Raw genomic sequence first — 20,488 nt, 5'->3', positions numbered from 1 at the left:
GGTACCCAAGTTCACAGCATCAGTTAACTCTAAGTCTTAAAAATTTGAGATAATATTTCAATTTTCTAATATATTTAAACAGTCTGGCTTTGAATATATACTAGTAATTTTATGCTTTTGCGGTACTTTAAAATTAAATCTCGGTTGAAAATGCTACAGATATTCACAGCGAGTGAGTGAACATCAAGTAGTTTTTAGAATTATAGTACTGCTAAATGGCCAGATGAGTCCTCTTGAAATGTTTATAAATATTCATCATTCACACTTATTTTATTTCCATTTTTATTGAAATCACTTTTCAGTTGTTCCGTTTAAGTTCAGATGATCGACTTACATTGGAATTTTACAGAAGTTTGACTTTACTGAAGTTCGTTGAAGAGAAGGTTTCTTGTCGAAGTTTGGTAATGTTTTGCTGATTGTTGGTATTTCTTATTTTTGATATTTTAACTGCTGAAACTGGCGTGTAAGTCTTACACAAAATGCTAACGCAAGCAACAACTTGAACTATATTTTTACAGAATCGTACTATAGTTGGCTGGACTACCACTAGGTGGCGGTAGTGAGGAAACGTCAAACAGGAGCAAAAACAATACCAACGCCGCGAGTGGTCAATTGACCAACTACCGAATATTTGAATCAACCGTTAAAGAGGTATTCGATGGAAAGCGAGAGGAGTGTAAAGTCTGCTTCTCTGTGCCTAAAACTTCCAGTGTCGGAATCGATTCAAGAACAGTAGTTTCAATATTCAATATACTCCACACAAGATTTATAATACAAAATTTTGAAAATAATTAAGGAGAAACCGAAATTCTAGAAATAACTCTTCCAGAAATGAATTCTCTAAGGGACCAGTGGGTCGCGACCCATAATTTGAGAAACGCTGCGCTAGAATAATCGTCTGTTTGCCGATATCGATGCGGCACATCCACCACACAACTATGTGAATAACCAGATATTAAAAAAAAAAAAATATAAAAAATATGTGTAATGAGATACGGTGATATCTTGGAATAAAGGTTAGGTAGGGAATCGCGCTACTTGGGCGGTGGCTTCTATATTCGTCTGTTTTCCACTATAACTCAGTCAAATTTGAACCAATTGACACAACTTTTGGAATGTGGTGAGATAGGTATAGTTTCTACCCGTGTACAACATTTCAAGTCAATTGGTTCAAAATTGACTGAGTTATAGTGGAAAACAGACGAATATAGAAGCCACCGCCCAAGTGGCGCGATACCCTACATTCATTTCTTATAAAAAAAATTTAAACATTGCGTAAACTGGTAAAAAATCCATTTTCGATACATTTTTTTATCTAGTTAATAGATCAAAAAAGTATTAAAAATAGAAAATGTATCAGTTTAGTTTGTCCAAGTTTTCATTGAATTATGTATGGACTGTAAACGATCCCGACGTATCAAATCGCATATTGAACACGAAGACGTCTAAAATGATAGCAGACTGTTCTGCTGATTATTATTCAACGCACAAAGTGCAAAAATACCCATTTCCAATGATCTACCAAATCCGAAATTCAAATACCAAACCGCTTCGTTTATTATTCGTTTCTTGATAACGCTTCCATATGTATGCCAAATGTGGCAATCGTCGACGATTATCGTCTTTAAATCGTTGGTTGATGTCTAACCCTCATCGCTAAGTTTTTGCAGAAATATATACCTAATTGTTTAAAACGTTCAATGTTAAATTTCTCCAAATACATTTCATACTAAATTATTTTGATCAATTAAACCAATAGCTGCATTCACCTGCCTGGTGAATATGCGTGGTTCACAATATGGAATGATGGACTGTTATCAACCGTGAGACCTATACCTTATCCAGGTAAGTAGCTCGCCCATCCGAATTATTGAACAGCCGATGGGCGGAGTCGAGCCCCAGCCAGACGTCATGTCCGAGCTGATTAAATAGAGTACGAAGATGATTGCAAACTTTTTTTGTGTTCGAGTAGCTCAAGTAGGTTTTACCAGTACGGACCAACAAATGGTAGGATGATTGGGTGCGGCTCGCTCAGGTAAAGACGATTCAAATAACGGTCCCATGTGTTCGGGTTCGGACGATGAGAGTTCAAGAAGGGATAATGGCTCAATTGTATAGGAAAGTACCGATCAGATCGGTGTTTTTGAGGAGGCACGAATTGGAGCATTTAATGCAAAAAGCAGTTTGCGAAGATTCACTTCGTCCAGTGCGATGTAAGACAAGCTAGCATTTTGCTCGCTCGACTGAGGTTGTTTTGTTTTTGCACTGGCACAGCTAAGAAGGTGCTCCGCTAACTGAAAACGCTGATTAGCGATATGGGAAAATTAATGGTTGGCTCACGTTCTACAGCCAGTGGAGCTAATTATCATATTGAGAGCAGATACATCACTGGAATTAACATACGCGGCGGAGAACTGCGTGGATTTCTCAAAGAATTTTTTCTTCGTGTAAACTGTGTATAGATAAGAAGGTGCCTTAATTAATTTATACAACGCTTCGATGCAGCGATTAAATGCCAAACAAACAGGAATTTGCGAGACTCTGGACCTTTCGAAATCGGATTTACATTTTTTGTTGTTGGATGAGATGCAAAATTTGTTTATGGAAACATTTTGGAAGCATAGGTTCGTGGATCATGGCCTGAAATTGTTTGATTTTATCAGTTTTTAATTAAACTAGTAATAAAATATGCAAGATACTGTTGAATGGAGCTAGGGTTACCAAGATATCCAACCATTCAGAAAAAAGGATATTATTCCCAATGGGTGTAAAGGTTGAGAAGGAGCCCGAGAGACTTTACTATAATTTCCTTTTTGTTTGCTTTCCCTTCTTCTGCTTACTAAACTAACTTATTTTCCCGAAAATTAAGATTTTTAAGACGCGGACCTCATCTTCAGCCAAAGGCTGTGTGCACAGACTGAATGAAAAATTGACACTAGACGGAACATGCACCAGTGGATACGGAGAAGAAACTATTCTCATAAAATGTTTCATCGCCCGGAGCGGGAATTGAACCCTCACCCCATAACATGGTGCGATTAGAAGTTTGATGACCCTAACCGCACGGCTACGAGGCGTCACTAAAAAAATGAGACTTTGAGATTCCGCTTGGATGGTAATTTTTTTAAAAAACATTATTTTGAATGTTATTTTGTAATATTTCTTTTACTATTAATTTTTTTGAACGTATTTATATTTTCCAGTGAGTCACTGCATATTCTTGAAGGGTATTGTTTTTTTTTTAAATATTGTCCGCAATATTGACCGCAAACTTTTTTTGTGTTTAGACTATTTCTTGACTCGGCTCCCAGACAAGATATTTCAAATGTTTGAGAATTGATCTTGAGATTTTTTATGAAAAATCGATTTTTTTTAAATCGATCTGGCGGAACCCCTAAATGATTTTTTTTTTAGAAAATCGAAATGGTCTACAAAAAATATTCAAATGTACATTTTTCGATTTAGAGTTGAGCATCTTGTCTTTTCGAACAGCCTAGTCCTAAAAGTTTTTTTTTAAGAAATACTCCAAGAATTCCTTCAGGAATGCCTCCAATTGGTCCTACATTGTCGTAACGTAATTGTCCTATCTTTATATATAAAAATGAGTTTGAAGTTCCTTTGAGGCAACAAAACTCAAGAACGGGTGCACCGATCAGCATGAGTCTTGCAATTCGTGCAATTCGTATTCGTGGCGGCTGTGTTTATATGTACAAAAAGTTACGAAAATTCGCTAGAATAGTATAAAAATGATAAAGTGCTGAATTTTTATGAGTCGGGAACAAATTCAGCGTGATCAAAATTAAATCAATCTAGAGTGCGTTGCTGCAATGACCTCAACAGTTGTCAAACAACCACAGCTTGGCAAGACAAAGTTTGCCGGGACAGCTAGTGTTGTATTAGAATAATATTAACATGGGACAACTTTGCTGCACAAGGTAGTACAGGAAATTCTCTAAAAATTGCTTCGGAAGTTCCTTCAGGAATGTTCTTAAGGATATTATCGAAAATTATGCCAAGGATGCCTTATAGAAGCCTCCAATGATTCCTTTACAAATTGCTCCATGCTTTCATTCGGGATTTTATTCAGGGATTCCTACAAGAATCCTTGGATATTCTTACAAGAACTCCTCTAATCTTTCAAATACATCTTTTAGGATATTTTCCTAGTAATTCCGTCAAGGAATACAACATAACTTTGCTCCAAGATTCCTTTAGGATTGCTTCAGGGATTTCTCCAAGGAGTCCTTAAGAAATTCCTCCAACTCATCAGTAGTTCTTTCAAAGATTCTCTCGTAAATTCCTTCCATGATTCTATCAGGTAAATTTGCAACTATTCCTTTAAGAATATCTTCAATAATTTTTCTAAGCGATTTCTTCTAGGAATATACATATTCAATCCAAGTGTTCAATCAAGTGTTCATCCAAGAGGTTCTTCAAAAACAAAAATCCAAGGAATAATTCCTTCAAGGGTTCCCTCAGATTTTTTTTTAAATTCTCTGCAGAAATTCCGCAAAGAATTTCTTCTGAAATTTCTTTAAAAAAATCTGGAAATTCCTTCACAAAAGATACTTAAAATTTCACAAAAGATACTTAAAGTAATTTCTCTAAGCATAAAAAAATTACCAAAGATTGTTTCCGAAATTCCTTCAAGCATTCTAGAGGATTTCTTTGAGAAATCTTACGGGAAATACTTCAAAAATCAATTTAAGAATTTTTCTATTTATTCCTACACTGAAAATCGGCTTGCAGTAATGACGAGCATGAAAATGTTTTCTCAAATTTACCATGGCAAAACATGATCATCGACCCACCATCGCTTCTTGTGTGCGCTTTTTTTGTCTCACATCAACCGGTTCGATAGCGGAGTAGTAGCGTGCGAGCCTGGTGATCTCAAGGTTCTTGGTTTGAATCCGGTTGTCAACAGAAACTTTTTTTAATTGTAAATCGGGTCCATGGTAAAATTGAAAACATTAATCTGTTGAGTTGAAACGAAATTCAGTCTGCACAAATTTAGTGGCGTTGTGCATTTAACTTGACCCTCAGAATAGTAATTTCAACTACAAGCCATCTATCAGTGTACAGAAATTTCTCAAAAGATTTTTTCAGAAGTTCAATAGTATTAATGCACATTTATAGGGCTCTGCTGGCATAATGGAGGCCTGCAATCCTATTTCGATTGCCAACATTCAGGCTATTTCGGGCCGCGATTAAGTACTAGAGGAGTAAACATTCCCTGGCACAAACTTCAAGTTATAGAACTCTAGTGATGAAACCCGAATCGGCATGCTCCCTTAGGATTAGAAATTTCTAGACAAAACTCAAGCTATGAAAGCAACTAATGCTGCCAGCAAAAGGCAACCTGCCAGAAAAAATACGATTACAGGATTGACTGATGGACCAACAACATTAATGAAATCTCATCAACCTGACATCGGAAATTGTTATCCACTAGGGTAACAGGGCAAAATTTATGTTCTGTGTTGTACATCTCCAAATGTGTTGTCCTAATTTATTACGCATTTGTAATGTTCCACTACAAGATGTTATATTTTAATGTGCATTTGTAGTGCTTCATTATTTTTCGTAAAAATGGCGCCCAACGTGGGGCACAGGTCGGGTCCATTTGTCACGTTATTTGTGTCTCCAAGGATTACCTCAAGGAATTCCTTCACGAAACCCTTCAGGAATTCTTCCAAAAAATCTTTTACTCCATGTATGCCTTTAGGAATTCAAACAAGGATCTTGAGGAATAGCTTCATGGATTATTTGAAAACCTTTTCCAAAGATTTCAAAAGGAATGACTCCGAATATTTCTTCTAAAATTCCTTCGCAGATTGTAGCAGAAATTCTTTTTTCTTTAGGAAATACCTCTGAAGCTAGTTTCAAGAATTCGTGCAACGGTTCCTTCAGGAAATCTTGTACGATTGTTTTCGAGAATTATTTCAAAGACACATTCTGGAATTTGTACTATTATTCTTTCAGGAATTTTATAACAATTTCTTCTCCAAGGACTACTTCAGGAATTTCACCAAATAATCCCTTTAGGAATTACTTCAAAATTTTATTCAAAAATTGCTTGAAGAAGCCTTATGAACATTCCTCCAATGATTCGTCTGTAAATCTTTTGAGGATTCTCTTAGGGATTATTTTAACCACTATTTCGAAAATTTGTACTAAGCTTCCTTTGATAATTTCTCAAAGCCTGCAAAGGTCAAAGATCAAAGGTCTGGTTCAGATTTTTTTTTTCAAGATTATTTTCACTTATTCTTCCGAAATTTCCTTCAGAAATTCATCCAATGCATTCTTCTAGAACACCTTCAAAGTTTTATTCCGGATTCCTTCTAGGGATACTCCGAGAGCTTCTCCAAAAAGTTTTAACCCTTTGGAGACGGATTGGTCACATTAGCCCAGCCGTGAAAGCCGACCTATAAAAAACGTGTTCTAGATCAGCGAGGTTGCATCAAGAAAGGCGAAAATACCGTCTCCAAAGGGTTAAAACAGCTCTTTCAAAGATGATTTTAAAAATTCCTCCAAGGACTGTTCCAGTAATTCCTCAAGTATTCTTACAGGAACTCTTCCAAGGATTCCCTCTAAGGCTTTCTTCTGACAAACATTTTTTTCGAGATTTTTTTTTTGATTTTTTCTGGAAATTCTTAAAGGACTCCTGTACTCCTTCCTACAAGAACTTTCGGATTCGGAATCAAAGATTACATCAGAAATTTCTCCAATGATTTTTTTTTCAGGAATTCATCCAAAAATTGTATCAAGAATTTCATACAAAATTCAAGATTTTTCCAGAAATTTATTCTAATTTTTTTGAAGGTTTCTTCCATGAAATCCCTCCAACAATTCCTAAACAATATTCTAGAATTCATCGAATACTTGCTTAAGGATTACTGCAAAAAATTCTTTTGGAATTTCTTTAAGGATTCCACTTTGTCATCCTATTCAACATCATATACGAGTTTTTTTTAGCTGGGGAGCAACCTCGCTGAAAACATTTGCATTATATGTGCTCGGGATCACGAGGCAATGCAAACTCTTAAATTTTTTGAATGCACCAAGGTATGCCAACTTTTTGATCTTCCAGAGAAATCAAACACATTTTGGACAATGCAATTACTGACTGTAGTGTATCTGTACCTGCGTAGCATCCCAGAAATTAATGTACGGGATAGGAATATGTTTTAATATACCTAGCAGGTTATAGCTACTCTTATCGGCGCTGCAGTCTTGGGGAATCAGAACTGTGAAGAAGACTGAAGAAGACGAAACGTCGGGACAAATCTAAAACAGTCGTTTTGATTCCCCAAAACTTCAGAGCCGATAAGAGTAGCTAAAATCTCTCACATCAGTCGAAAAGAGACCCCTAGCAGGTTGATCCTGGAGCAATCAAGATGGAAAAACAAACCAGATGAGGCAGCTGTCTCAACACAACCAAATTATATTTTGTGCGCCTGAACGTTTACTAAACATATCCTTTGGAGAAATACCCTTCCACTAACAACACTCAAATTCCTGTGATACCTAGGCCTGAGAGATCGTAGAGTTGTCTACATTTTTCATAGGTGTCCAAGACTAACCACCTTTTCCCATCCCTCAGCAGCCGCAAGGACGTGGCCTGGACAGTTCTCGATCATTGGAGGATTGCGTTAGTTTTGTTTAAGAGTCAGAGATTAGTCCCAAACCTTTGTGCTATGGTTCGAACGGGAAGGAGGCAACCCTCATAACAGCGGACTAGGACTGTACCACCTACGAATTTGTGCGACTCGCTTAATGCTGTCACCAGTGTGATGACTAATAGAAGAATAAGAAATTTCAAGATTTGTTTTGCATACCTAGTTTCTCTACAGGATATTGAAATGAAACACACATTCTCGGATAGAGAAATTAAAAAAAAATCTATAGATGAAACAAGATAGTACAAAAGTAAAATTTCAACATACCTGATTTAGACGGCCTAAGTGAAGCCCTCTTGTTGGCCTTACTAATCTCGATCTCGTCTTCCCCAACAGGAACGTCCACCGCTCCGGCATACAGCTTCAATTGATGTTTGCTACCACCCCGCCGTAAACTGAGACTTTTGAACGCATTGGAAAACTTGGACTTCCGCATCGGAATACCACACATCTGGACCCCGATCGAGTCCCTGTTTCCACCTTGGCAATCCTGGCCGTTGTTCCGTCGAACGTCGATATCCGTTTCGTAGTTGTAGATCGGTACCAAATCCAGCGGCGGTGACGCCACCGTCGTCGCCGTCGTTTTCGTCGAGGTAGATCCATTGCCACTGCTACCACCACCGGCAGCGGAGAGATTTTTCGACGATTTGGATTTGCTTTTGAACAATTTATTCCACATTATGTGGCGCACTGACTGGGCTGGCTTCGCCGCCGACTGATTGCCCGCGCACACTGAATCAAATCACTTCTCTTCGGCAAATTTGCCACTCACCACAGCAGACAGCCACAGCAGGCAGCAGCCCACCAACCGCGAATCGCGATCACACAATTTGCAATTTGGATTTTTTTGATTGGATTTTTTTTCTTCTGCCTTTCTTTATTAATTTGTTGCCTAATTATAATTTCGGCTTGAGGCGCGCTTGATTTCGATCACTTTTTTCATTTCACTTTTCTTCGCGCTGGCTGGCGCAAGATCTGACCAGAAGCGTGGCCGGCAATGTGTGCTTGCAGGCACGACGCGGATCTGCGATCAAGGAGGTTTGGTCGCGGGATTCGATTGAATAGGCGCGGTTGACTAGCGTCGCCGTCGTCGTTGTCGTTGTTGTTGTCGTCGTCGTTTTCGTCGCGTTGATCGATCGGATCGGATCGGGCACTGCACTCACTTGATCACATTATATTGTGTTGTTTCGTTTTAATTGAGCCCAAAAGCTTATGGAAGCGCGAAGCGCGGTAGAGATGACCTAATTAAGAGTTACACCGATCGATGCGATGCCGGGCGTAATCATGGTTAACGAAAATCGAATTGTCAGAGCTTTATTTAATTCACTTTTCCAGACGGTTTGTTGATTTTGGCGAAGGTTGATGCGTGCCCACGGTGGTCATTGACTTTTTTTTTTTGGTTTCGGTTCGTGCGGTTTGGTGGGTTGGGATGGTAATTTCGCGTGAACGGCCTTGGTATAACGTTGGCTGGTTATTGGCGCTTACAAATTGGGGAACTTTCACTATGCTAGTTTGCTGTTCGATCAAAAATCCACGACAGTTATGTGGCCCGGGTTTTATACAATAACAATTAGTTATGTGGTGTTTGAGGAGAAAAACTTTTGGAAACCAACAATTGAACTCTGTAGAGTGAATGCAAATAGACAATGAATAGAGAATGCTTTCTGTTAGTAACTGCGTATAAGTTCATAAAACACTAAGCTGACCCAGACAACCAGGAATCGCAAAAGGATGCACGTTGTTGATCGTATAAAGTATTATTTCAAGTCACTATCGCATATATGTAGGTACGGCTGAGGGACCATTTTCATCGCATATGATGTTATTTTTTGAACTTATTGCGATGTATCAGGTAAAATCATATCCCGAGCAGGAATGAATAACTGACACATAACTGGAGCATACCAAAGTAAGGTATCATACCAGGACAAGGTATTAGTCGGTTATCCAGGTATGGAAAATAACTTATTTTGGTATTTCGCAAGTATTGATAACCTACCTCAACGAGTTATTGGTTTGGTGTTGAGGACTGCTTCACGTATTATTCAAGTATGGAAAAATCGCTATTTGTATGGAAAAATCGTCGATTATTATTGAGGTATTGCAATACCTGATGTCATTACTCACGGCTTATGCACAGAATACACACCAGTTATTATTTTAGGTATTTAACCTCTTATGTAGGGTTTCTTAATACCTCATTCAGGTTGTAGGTATTCGGTTTTCCATACCTGCGTTAGGCATTCCTCAGCTATTTTGTCCTGCTCGGGATAAGAGTGCAAATTAACTTTTATCATGTATGACTACATCGTAGTAGACGATATTCTGATGTTTTATTGCGATGAACTTTGCTCAGTCGCAAAAGCGTTCGAGCAAACTCGCAAAGTGTCAGTTGAACTCGCATAATTGCGTACTGCGATGGTTATACGACTTCACTTGGTACTTTTCTAATGATGTTACTTTATCTCGCATTGGTGTACAAACTGAATCGCGTAAAAGTAAAAATAAACTCTCTAAAATGTGCATACAATCTCGCATAAGCTAGAATCGTTAACGTTGGCATATAGCGATGTAATACGTGATAACACTGAAAGAGATGCTCTTGGAGTATCAAAAAGCTACAAGAAAGTGAGAAGTCATCATTATGGTGACAAAACAAGTTACAAAGTCATCATTTTTGTTTTGTTGACCTGATAATTAACAATGGATTGTGCTAGCAAGAGAGAGGTAGTGATAACTGTGCGGGAAATCACGCTTCATCATTTTGAGCTCCGAATAGCCTACCGAACACGTACAACGCAGGGAAACCAAGTGCATTTCAACATACACTGAGGTGAGTTAGAATGTCATGACAATTAGCCAGTGTGTTTCATAAGTAGTGTTTGGTGTTAAGTGTGAAGTGTGGCTTGATAATCCAAAGGCTATTAGTTCGATGCTGAGGTGAGGCAGCCAATTAAACGCCCCATAATAAATTATAAAGTTTCCATAAATAATTCGAAAATTGCCAATAAATAAATAGGGGTGGAAGCAATAGTAATCTATAAAAGTTCCATAAACAAATCAAAAAGCGCATAAATAAATCAAAACTTCCCATAAATAATTGATTTTCGAGCAATAAAAAATGCCAGAATTTCCACAAATAAATCTACAATTGCAATAAAAAACTATATATTTTCCAACAAAAAATTTCGAACATACTACATCACAGAATTATTATGATAAAAAGACTGAAACTATGTGTGCAATTTAACAGACAATCGCTTGCTGTCCGAACTCGCTAACGCTCGTCGGACTTTAAAAAGGAATAACATCTCTGTTCGCATTCTACCGGGCAAATTCTTGGATCTGTGGATTGCCTAGATCCGAATCGACGCAGTTACGGCGCCTCGAATTTCGGAAACTTCGGCGGCCTTCTGCCGCCTCAGTTCCTCAATCCTCTACGCGGCTTCGCCGCATGGCTTGGTCAATTCTGTTACTTTACTCATTGTTTCGTATTTATTGCTAAATGTTCAATTGCTTTTTTGATGTTTTTCAATTGGGAATTTTTAAATTATTTATGGAAAAATCAGATTTATTTATGGAAAGTTTAAACTTTTTTGGTGGAAAAAAATGTAGTTATTTATTGCAATTTTTGAATTATTTGTGGAAATTCCGACATTTTTTATTGCTTGAAAATCAATTATTTATGGGAAATTTTGATTTATTTATGCACTTTTTGATTTGTTTATGGAAATTTTATAGTTTGTTATTGCTCCCACCCTAACTTCTTTATTGGCAATTTTCGATTTTGGTATGGAAAATGATCACTTTTCTATGAGTCGTTTATATTTTAGCCGCTGAGGTGACAAGAATTGTTTTTTTTTTCGAATATTATAAAGTCGCATAAGATGCTATATTACGTCGCAATAGTGCACACCGTGCATCGCATAAAATATCGCTTCAATTCATATAGCGTTATTATTTTTCCATCAATGCACGTACAGCGCCTCCACATTTGTACGCAAAAGGCACGTATACTGCATTTTACGCGATGTAACTTTTCCGCATAGAAGTACGTATAACATGAACTTCATTATACATACGTGCAAATTGGTTGTCTAGGGAGAAACATGGTCTGTCGACGTTTAGCCAGTAAGATGACGCAACATAGCGTAAGGTATTTCAAGATACGATAATTTTGCTGCAAGAATTCATGCAAGAATTTCAGTAGCCATTTCTGGAGAAATTTCTAGAGGATTTCTTAGATTAATCCCATAAGATATTAGTAAAGGATCTTTTAAGGATGGATTTTTTCATGGATCTTTTAAGTTCTTTTAAGAGACTATAGGAAGATTCTCAGGAGAATGAAAAGAGCACACTCTTTTGGATTATTGGAACATCCTCGAAGAATCCATCACTTAAAGAATCTCAAAACAAATTTAAAGAAGAATTTTCAAAATTTCTAGTGGAATTTCATGAAAATTCTGTAAAAATTGCTCTGGGTGTATCTTTGAAGAAAATGTTTGAAACATTTGGCAGAAACGTTTTGAGGGAATCTATTTATACGTTTCTCTAGAGGATTTACCAAGAAAAATCCCAGAAGAAATAATTTAAAGGAGATTTTTTTATAGAAACCAATGATTTAAACAATGAAGTTACAGTCGAATGGTTTAATCGATCCCTTCAATCTGCATACATTTTTCCTCTCTACATGTCGATATCTCCTTATCTCGATATCTCTCTATCTCGATACGTGTTTTTGGTAGCTTGAAATCCCGAATGAATATCTGATAGATTTTCGGGGAACATTCTAGGCATAGTTAACAGAACCGTATTGACGGAAGAAATTTTTGCAAGATTTCCAAAGAGAAAATTGACTCTTCGGAAATATAGGGGATGGCCAAAATGTTTGCGATAGGCAACTTTTTTTCTCTCACAAAAAAGTTCAACAAGCTATAACTTTTCATAGAACGCATAAAAAAATCTCAAATTTTGACTGCTTGTCAACCTATTATGTGTGCATCATTGGTACAAATTTGAGCTCGATTGATTAATATTTCGCAAATTTAGAACCGTTCGCGTAAAACACTATTTTTCAGACAACTCATTTTTGAGGTGTCATATCTCGGAAACCAGTGAACCGAATTGAATTAAATTTTGAACGTACACTAACAATATGTAAATGCTTTACAAACTATTAAAACATAGATACTTTTTAAACGTTGAAAAAAGTTATCATGGATTGACACTTTTTGGATTTTTCTCGAAAAAATATGATTTTTTTAAATCAATGTCAATAAATCTTATTGTTGATATCCAAAGATGTTCCACTTCTGTTCTCAAGTTATCTCTAATCAGATATATTAGAGCCTATTTAGATTGAAGGAAGAACACATTTAGTAATTTTTGTGTGGTATTGTAAATTTGACTTATTTTTCTCTATATGGGTAAAAATTTCAATCCGGTATAACTTAATTCGCCGTGAGAAAATATTACATTTTATAACGTCGTATTGAGTATCAATATATTGTTGATAAACGTTAAAAAAATCATTCAATTCGGTTCACTGGTTTCCGAGATATGACAGTTCAAAAATTAGTTGTCTAAATAATAGTGTTTTACCCGAACGGTTCTAACTTCGCGAAAAATTAATCAATCGAGCCCAAATTTGTACCAATGATGCACATATAATAGGTTGACAAACAGTCAAAATTTGAGATTTTTTGATGCACTCTATGAAAAGTTACAGCATGTTGATTTTTTTCGTGGGAGAAAAAAAGTTGCCTATCCCAAACATTTTGGCCATCCCCTGTACATAGTAACTGAAGCAATACCTGGATGAGCATCTTTGCATCCAGGCAACATTGAGTAAACCCATTTCTTGAGTAAAGTTGTAGTTAAAACTTTTCAACTACATGATTTTCTTAAAAACCGCCGAGTTCAAGGCCAAATTTGTCAAGAATTTTCCACCCAGCTTCTTCGAGAAACTTGCAAACTATTTCGCGGAAAAAAATAGACCCAGCCCAATATGTAGCATTATCAATAATTCAGAGTTCCAGAGAAAATATCTCAAGAAATAAACTTTCCTAAGGTAAAAAAGGTAAGGTTTTATCCAAAATTATCAAACCTTTTCACTCGAAAATCACAAGAAACTTCACCAAGTTTTTCTCCAAGAGAACCACTTCAATCCTATCATAGAGTATTACCAAATAACAGGCTTGGTGATTTTGTAATGTTTATTCATCAAATTCAAAAACAACATGCCAAATTTTCCAGATATGCCGGAACCAGTTCCGGTAGGGAAAAAGATGGAGTTTGTAAATCATATCCATCCCAGGTTACAATGATATCTGAATAATAGCTTATTCAGCCAACATTTTTAAAATCAAGCTTAAGAGCGGTTTCTTCAGCTGTTGTACAGCAATACAGTTTGTTGGGATGCTGCTGTAGAGTGTAATAGCACATAATTCACGAATTTTCACTAGTATTCAATTCAAACAAAGGTCATGCTATTAGCAAAATACCTGGGGTTTCTTTATGAATCCTTTCAAGGACACCTCCGAAATTATATTCCTTCAGGAACATCTCCAGGGATTCTTTCAAGAATTCGACAAAAGACTTCTCCAGGAATTTCTCCCTCGTGAATTCTTCTATGGGCGTCTTGCAGGGTTCCGATAGTGATTGATTCAGAGTTTATTCCAAGAAATGCTTCAGGAATTCCTCCCACTATTCCTTCCGATTTTTTACAGATACTTCTGCAAAGATGCATCGACGAATTCCTTCAGGAATTTTCCTGAATCCTATCATGAACTGTTACAGAGATTTTTTCACGTATTTCTCTAGGGGTTTTACCAGACATTCCTTCTAGGTTATCTTTCGAGGGTCTTTCAGCAATTGTGTTTAGAAACATACTGATGGTCGGTCATAAGAACGGTGCTATCGGTCGTTAGGCGCTATAACCAATACGAACATGATTGATGTCGATAAGCATTTGTGCCTGAAAAATATCATTGTGTGTAGATGACCACCACTGACCATACAGCAGAGCAAAATACAAGTTAGTTGAAAACTGAACCTTACCCGTGTCGGTCGCTCGTTACTATATTTCCCCGCAATTACTTTTCAATAAAAGTTCGTCACCGTTAAAAACCGAGTTTCCGCGTTAAAACCGAAATAACCAGTAATCTTTAAAATTAAACAGTCCGCCGCGTTGTGAAACAAATTGTTTCAGTACTTTTTCGAGGAATTACTCCAGCGATTCTCAAAGAAACTTCAACAGAGATCCTTTTTGGGTATTTCTACTAGTGTTTCTTTGGAGATTTCTTCAGGGATATCTCCATACATTCCTTCAAGAACTCCACCAGAGATTGCTCCAATAATACAATCTGGAATAATCCGAGGTATTTCAGCAGGAATATCTTCCAGGAATCCTTTCAGAAAATTTTACCAGAGATGATCTAAAAACTAATCTAGGAATTCCTTGAAATATGTGTACAAAGAGTTCTTTTGAGAGTTCGTCTAAAAATTCCTACAATAATTCGTCCAGAATTTATTGCATACATGGATTCCTTCAATTTTTTTTCTAGGCATTCCTACAGAAATTCTTCTTAGGATTCCATCAATACTTTTCAAAGAATTCCATCTGCAATTTCTTCAAAAATTCTTCGTGGGATTCCTTCAGGAATTCCTGAAGTATTTCCCCCACGAATTCCTTCTAGGATTCCTCTACGAATTCGTCCAGAAATTCCTCCTGGAATTCTTCTAGAGATTTTTCCATGAGTTTCTCTAGAGATTCCTCCGGGAATTCCTACAGGCATTCCTCTAGGATATCCTCTAGTGATTCCTCCAGGAATTCCTCCAGAGATTCCTCCAAGAATATCTCTAGGACTACACTCGGGATTTTTTTTCTGATTCTTACAGATACAAGTTATATTGAATGAGTGTAATCAGTTTCGTACCTTTCAATTTCGCCCTATGTTGCTTATCCTTTGACAGATACGCGTATTTCGACTACCACTTGTAATCTTCCTCAGTGTCAGTTATCCATAACTGATAACAGACACCGAGGAAGATTACAAGTGGTAGTTGTAATACGCGTATCTGTCAAAGGATAAGCAACATAGGGCGGAATAAAAAGGTACGAAACTGATTACACTCATTCGAAGAGGGTATTCTGCTTAGAGGGTTCGAAAAGTCGGTACAAGAAATGAAAATTCCTCCAAAGATTCCCCCAGGAACTCTTCTTAGAATGCCTTCAGGAATTCCTCCTTGAATTCTTCAAGAAAATCCTCCAGGAATTACTTCTCACAGATTCTCTTAGACATTCCTCTTGAAATTGCTTCCGGGGTTTCTTTAGGAATTTTTCTTGATATTTCTTCAGGAACCGCAACAAGATTTCAATCTGCGATTTCTTCAGGACTTATTCCTGGTGCTGGTATTCCTCCACGAATTCCATAGTAGATTCATCCGGAAATTTTTGCATGAATTTCTCCAAAAATTCCTTCAGGAATTCATCTAGAAATTTCGTCAGAAATTTCTCTAGAAATTTCTTTGGAGAATTCTCCAGGAGTTCCTCTGGAGATTCCTTCAGGAATTCTTACAGGCATTCCTCTAGGATATCCTCCAGGGATTCCTCTAAAAATTCTTCCGAGGTTTCCTCCATGCATTCCTTCAGCACTTCCTCCAGACATTACTTCAGGAATTCCTTCAGAGATTCTTCCAGGAAGTGCTTCAAGGATTCCTACGAGAATTCCACCAGGAATTCAAGGAATTCTTCAAAGGATTCCTCGAAGGGTTTTTTTCCAGAGATTCCTAGAGGAACTTCTCCAGGGATTCCTTTAGGAATTTCCCTGGGAATTCCTCCAAAGATTTCTTCAGGAATTACTTCAGGGATACCTCCAAGAATTCAACCTGGAATTCCCCTAGAAATTTACCAAGGAATTCTTCAAGAAATTCCTCCAAAGATTTTCCCACAGACTGCTACAGGAATTCCTTTGGGATTTCCGCCAGGAATTCCTCCAAAGATTATTCTTCGAGAATTATTTAAGGGATTCTTCCAAGATTTCTACCACAAATTCTCCAAGGCATTCTTCCAGGAATTTATCCAGGCATTCTTTCGGGGATTTCTCCTTGAACTCTTGCAGGGAATTCGCCAGGAATTTTTTCAGCGATTCATTCAGATATTCCTCCAGGAATTGCTTCAGGGATTCCCCCAGAAATTTCTCCAGGAAGTCCCCAGGAGTTTTTCTATGAGTTTCCCCTGGGTTTGTTTTAGGAATTCTTCCTGGGATTCCTCCAGGAATTCATACAGGCATTCCTTCAGGAATTCATACTGGCATTCCTCCAGGATTTCGTCCAGTAGTTTCTCCAAGCTCTCCTCGACGAATTCCTCTATAAATTACCCCAGGAATATCTTCAGGGATTCCTCCAGGAATTTCACCATGAATTGATCTAGGAATAAGTTCTGTCAGCAATTCATCCACGAATTTCTTCTGGAAAGCCTTCAGGGATTCCTTAAGAAACTCTTCCAGGATTTTCTCTAGGAATAACTTCTGGATTTTTCTCAGGAATTCCTCAAGGAATTCTTCCAGATTTTCCTCCAGGAATTGCTGCAGGGACTCCTCCAGGAATTCCACCACGAATTTCGCTAATTCTTTTCCAGGGATTTCTCCAGGAATTTCTTCAAGGATTTCATCAGCTATTCCTTTAGGAATTCCTTCTAGGATTTCTCCAGGAATTTCTCCAGAAATTCCTCTATAAATTCCTCCAGGAATTTCTCAAGGCCAATTTCTGAAAATTTTTCCAGTATCCCGCTAGGATTCCTCCCGAAATTTATCCAGCAATTCTTTCAAGAATTCCTCTAGACTTTCCTCCAGGAACTCCTTCAGGGATTCCTTCAGGAATCTAGGAATTTCCCCAGGAACTCGTCCATGAATTTCCCCAGGAACTTCTCCAGGGCTTTCCCCTGGGAATTTCTCTAGGAATTTTTTTTTTTTTTGGTGATTTTGCCGCTAGGTGGTGCTAGTTTTTTTTTTTTTTTTTTTATTTTTTTTTTATTCTTCAATCACTTAACTAATTTACAGCTCTATTGTCCACTAGGGCACTGCGTGAGCGATTCCAATTGGAAGCTGTACATACACTTTGTACAGCGCCTAAATGTATTCTATTTCTAATTGTACTACATCGAACTGGTTTCTGTTGCGCTGCTTTCACTCTCTACCTTATCATGGTAGAATGATGAGCTCGAGGATGTGTGGCTGTTGGTTGTCCTGTTTCCAGTCCGATTGAGAGTCCATTATGGGTTGCCATTCGCCGATGTCCAAGTATCCGGGTTCATTTGAGCCATGGGCTCAGAAGAGGGTCAGTGTCAGCTGCTCTCGGGGGGAAAGAGCAACTGACGAAAATGCCGGGGCTGGGTTCGAACCCATGACCATCTGCTTACGAAGCAAATGTGTAGCCACTACGCCACGGGCCCCGGCCTCTCTAGGAATTGCTCCTGGACATTCTTTAGAAATTATGTCAGCATTTCTTCAGACATTTTTCCATGAATTTTTCAGGGATTCTTCAAGGAATTCCTCCATGAATTGCTGCAGGGATTCCTCCAGGGATTTCTCCTCAAAATTTTCCAGGGTTTATTCCAGAAGATCCCTGCACCAGAAATTCCTGCAAGGATTCCTCCAGGAAATCCTCCTGGAATTTCTTCAGGGTTTTTTTAAAGAAATTTCTCCAGAAATTCCTCCCGGAATTCCTCTAGAGATTTCTTAAGAAATTCGTCCAAGGATTCCTCCAGAAGTTTTTCCAGAGGTTGCTTATCCAGGAATTCCTTCAAGGTCTCATCCAAGAATTCCTCCAAGAAATACTCCAGGGATTACGCCAGGAATTTGTCCAGAACTTCCTCCAGGTATTCCCCTAGGATTCTCTCTAGAGATTTTTCCAGGAATTGTTTCAAGGATTCCTCCATGAATGCCTTCATGAGTTTCTCCGAGAATTTCTTCAGGGATTCCTCCTGGAATTTCTCCAGAAATTTCTCTTAGATTTCCTCTAGGAATTCTTCAAGAGATTTCTTAAAAAAAATCAAAGGATTCCTCCCAGATTTCCTCCAAGGATTAATTTATCTAGGATTTCATCTTGGAATTCCTCAAGAGAAATTTGTCTAGAGCTTTCTCCCAGAATTCATCCAGAAATTCCTCCAGGTACCTATACTTTCAAAAATTGTTCCAGGAATTCCTCCGAGAATTCGTACGGGGATTCCTTCAGGGATTCTACAGCATTTCCTCCAGGCATTCTAGTAGGAATTCCTCCAAGGATTTACCCAAGTATTTCTTCAGGGATTTGCCCAGGAAGTCTTCCAGGAATTGCTCTGGGATTTTTTCCAGGGACTGTTACAGGAATTCCTCAAGTGGGTTCTTCAGAAATTCCTCTCAGGTTTGCTTCAAAAATTCATTCAGGAATTTCATCATGAATTTCATAAATCCTTCATTCATCTTTTCCAGGAATGTACCCAAGAATTTCTCCAGGATAACCTGATGATTTTTTTTTGGATTACTTAAAGTATTTCTGAAGAAATTCCTCCAGCGAATAGTATTAGACGATAATTTGAAAAGGATGTCTACAGGAACCAGGAAATAACCCAGGGATTCTTTCTGGAATCCCTTCAGACGTTTTTCCAGAAGTTTACTCAGGGTTGGAATTCTTCTGAATACCTTGGGATCGCTTCTGAATTGATCTTCAGTAATGTGAAAAATAAAAAAATAAAAAGGATTTTCTAAACTTCCAAACAAAAGCTCTGAAATTCTACAGTATATGATAAAACTTAGTCTGAGTTTGTTCTTGTTGTGTTTCTGTGTCTTCTATGGCTCTCATTTGTTTGCCATAGTATTGCTTCCACCTTTTAAACTCACAAAATCCGTCTAGGATCACAATCTACTAAAATTATTTTACTTTCTCGGCGGGCGGTGTGAGTACTTTGCGATATGTGTAAGCTTCAAAATTCTTGATGACCTAGAACGACCCAGTTTTGCCACGGACAGATGCTCTCAGTTTTATCAAGCTCAAGTCTTCGACCCACACTCTGCAGCTGTGGACAATTTAGTATTTGGCAACCTGCGACATTCAGCCTCAACGTTATTACTAGCTACGCCAGCGTATACGCCACGAACATTATTCTAATCAAGAATATCCGCAAAAGGAGCAACATTTTTTCTGTCACTACTATTCGAAAGTGATCAGCCAGCGCAGTGTTTCCAGTCATTATCATTCGAGCCTCTACCTACTCAATTCGATTGACCAGTCAGCCGCCGCGGTGCTAATCAATCATCAGCAGCGTTGCGCTGCGGTCACCAAACGGTCAATTGCATTGACATTTGGTAGCTAGCAACCGACCCATTGTGTGTATTTCAGCGCTGTTGTCGAAGAAAAGTGTTTGAGCTTGATCAATGGCTTCATTGCGCCGCGGCCGTGCAATGTCCATGTTCGCTGACTGGTTGACTGTCGACAGACAGATAGACAACCAAACCAACTACGATGACGACGTGACGATGCCCGTCGATTTTGTTAGCCGCGACCTTCAAAGCGCGGGAAGTGATAACGCCACACCATCTCCAAAATGTATGTAGTAAGTACAGCTGTTAGGCTCCTAATTTAGACGGAGAAAGATTGATTTGCTGGACGTGGCTGCCTGGCTCGGTATGGGAACAACAACCGTTTTAGTAGGTAGGTAGTATGATTTGTTAATTTAAAGACTTTCGTGAATTAATGAAGTTGTTCGGCCGGGCGTCCAAAAGGTTACTCGAAACCGTTGTTCAGCAGTGAAAGTATAAGCTTCCTTGCGT

At 38.1% G+C, this 20,488-nt stretch overlaps 1 protein-coding gene across 11 annotated transcripts in view; it reads right to left on the bottom strand.

Moving 5' to 3' along the window:
* Positions 1–20,488, bottom strand: part of LOC109401225 (uncharacterized protein DDB_G0284459) — a 337,393-nt gene that overhangs the window by 125,786 nt on the left and 191,119 nt on the right. For 8 of the 11 annotated variants that reach the window (XM_062842589.1, XM_062842584.1, XM_062842578.1 and 5 more), the window contains exon 2: positions 7,947–8,920. The exons of the other annotated variants lie outside the window; for them this stretch is intronic. In XM_062842589.1, coding sequence (XP_062698573.1) covers positions 7,947–8,358 — 412 coding nt within the window. In that variant the 5' untranslated portion in view covers positions 8,359–8,920. The remainder of the gene's footprint in view (positions 1–7,946; positions 8,921–20,488) is intronic. 11 annotated transcript variants of the gene reach the window in all.

Source organism: Aedes albopictus, chromosome 3, assembly GCF_035046485.1.
Source record: "Aedes albopictus strain Foshan chromosome 3, AalbF5, whole genome shotgun sequence".
Classification (NCBI taxonomy): domain Eukaryota; kingdom Metazoa; phylum Arthropoda; class Insecta; order Diptera; family Culicidae; genus Aedes; species Aedes albopictus.
The sequence above is the reverse complement of the archived record's forward strand: the minus strand, read 5'-3'. Positions and strand labels throughout refer to the sequence as shown.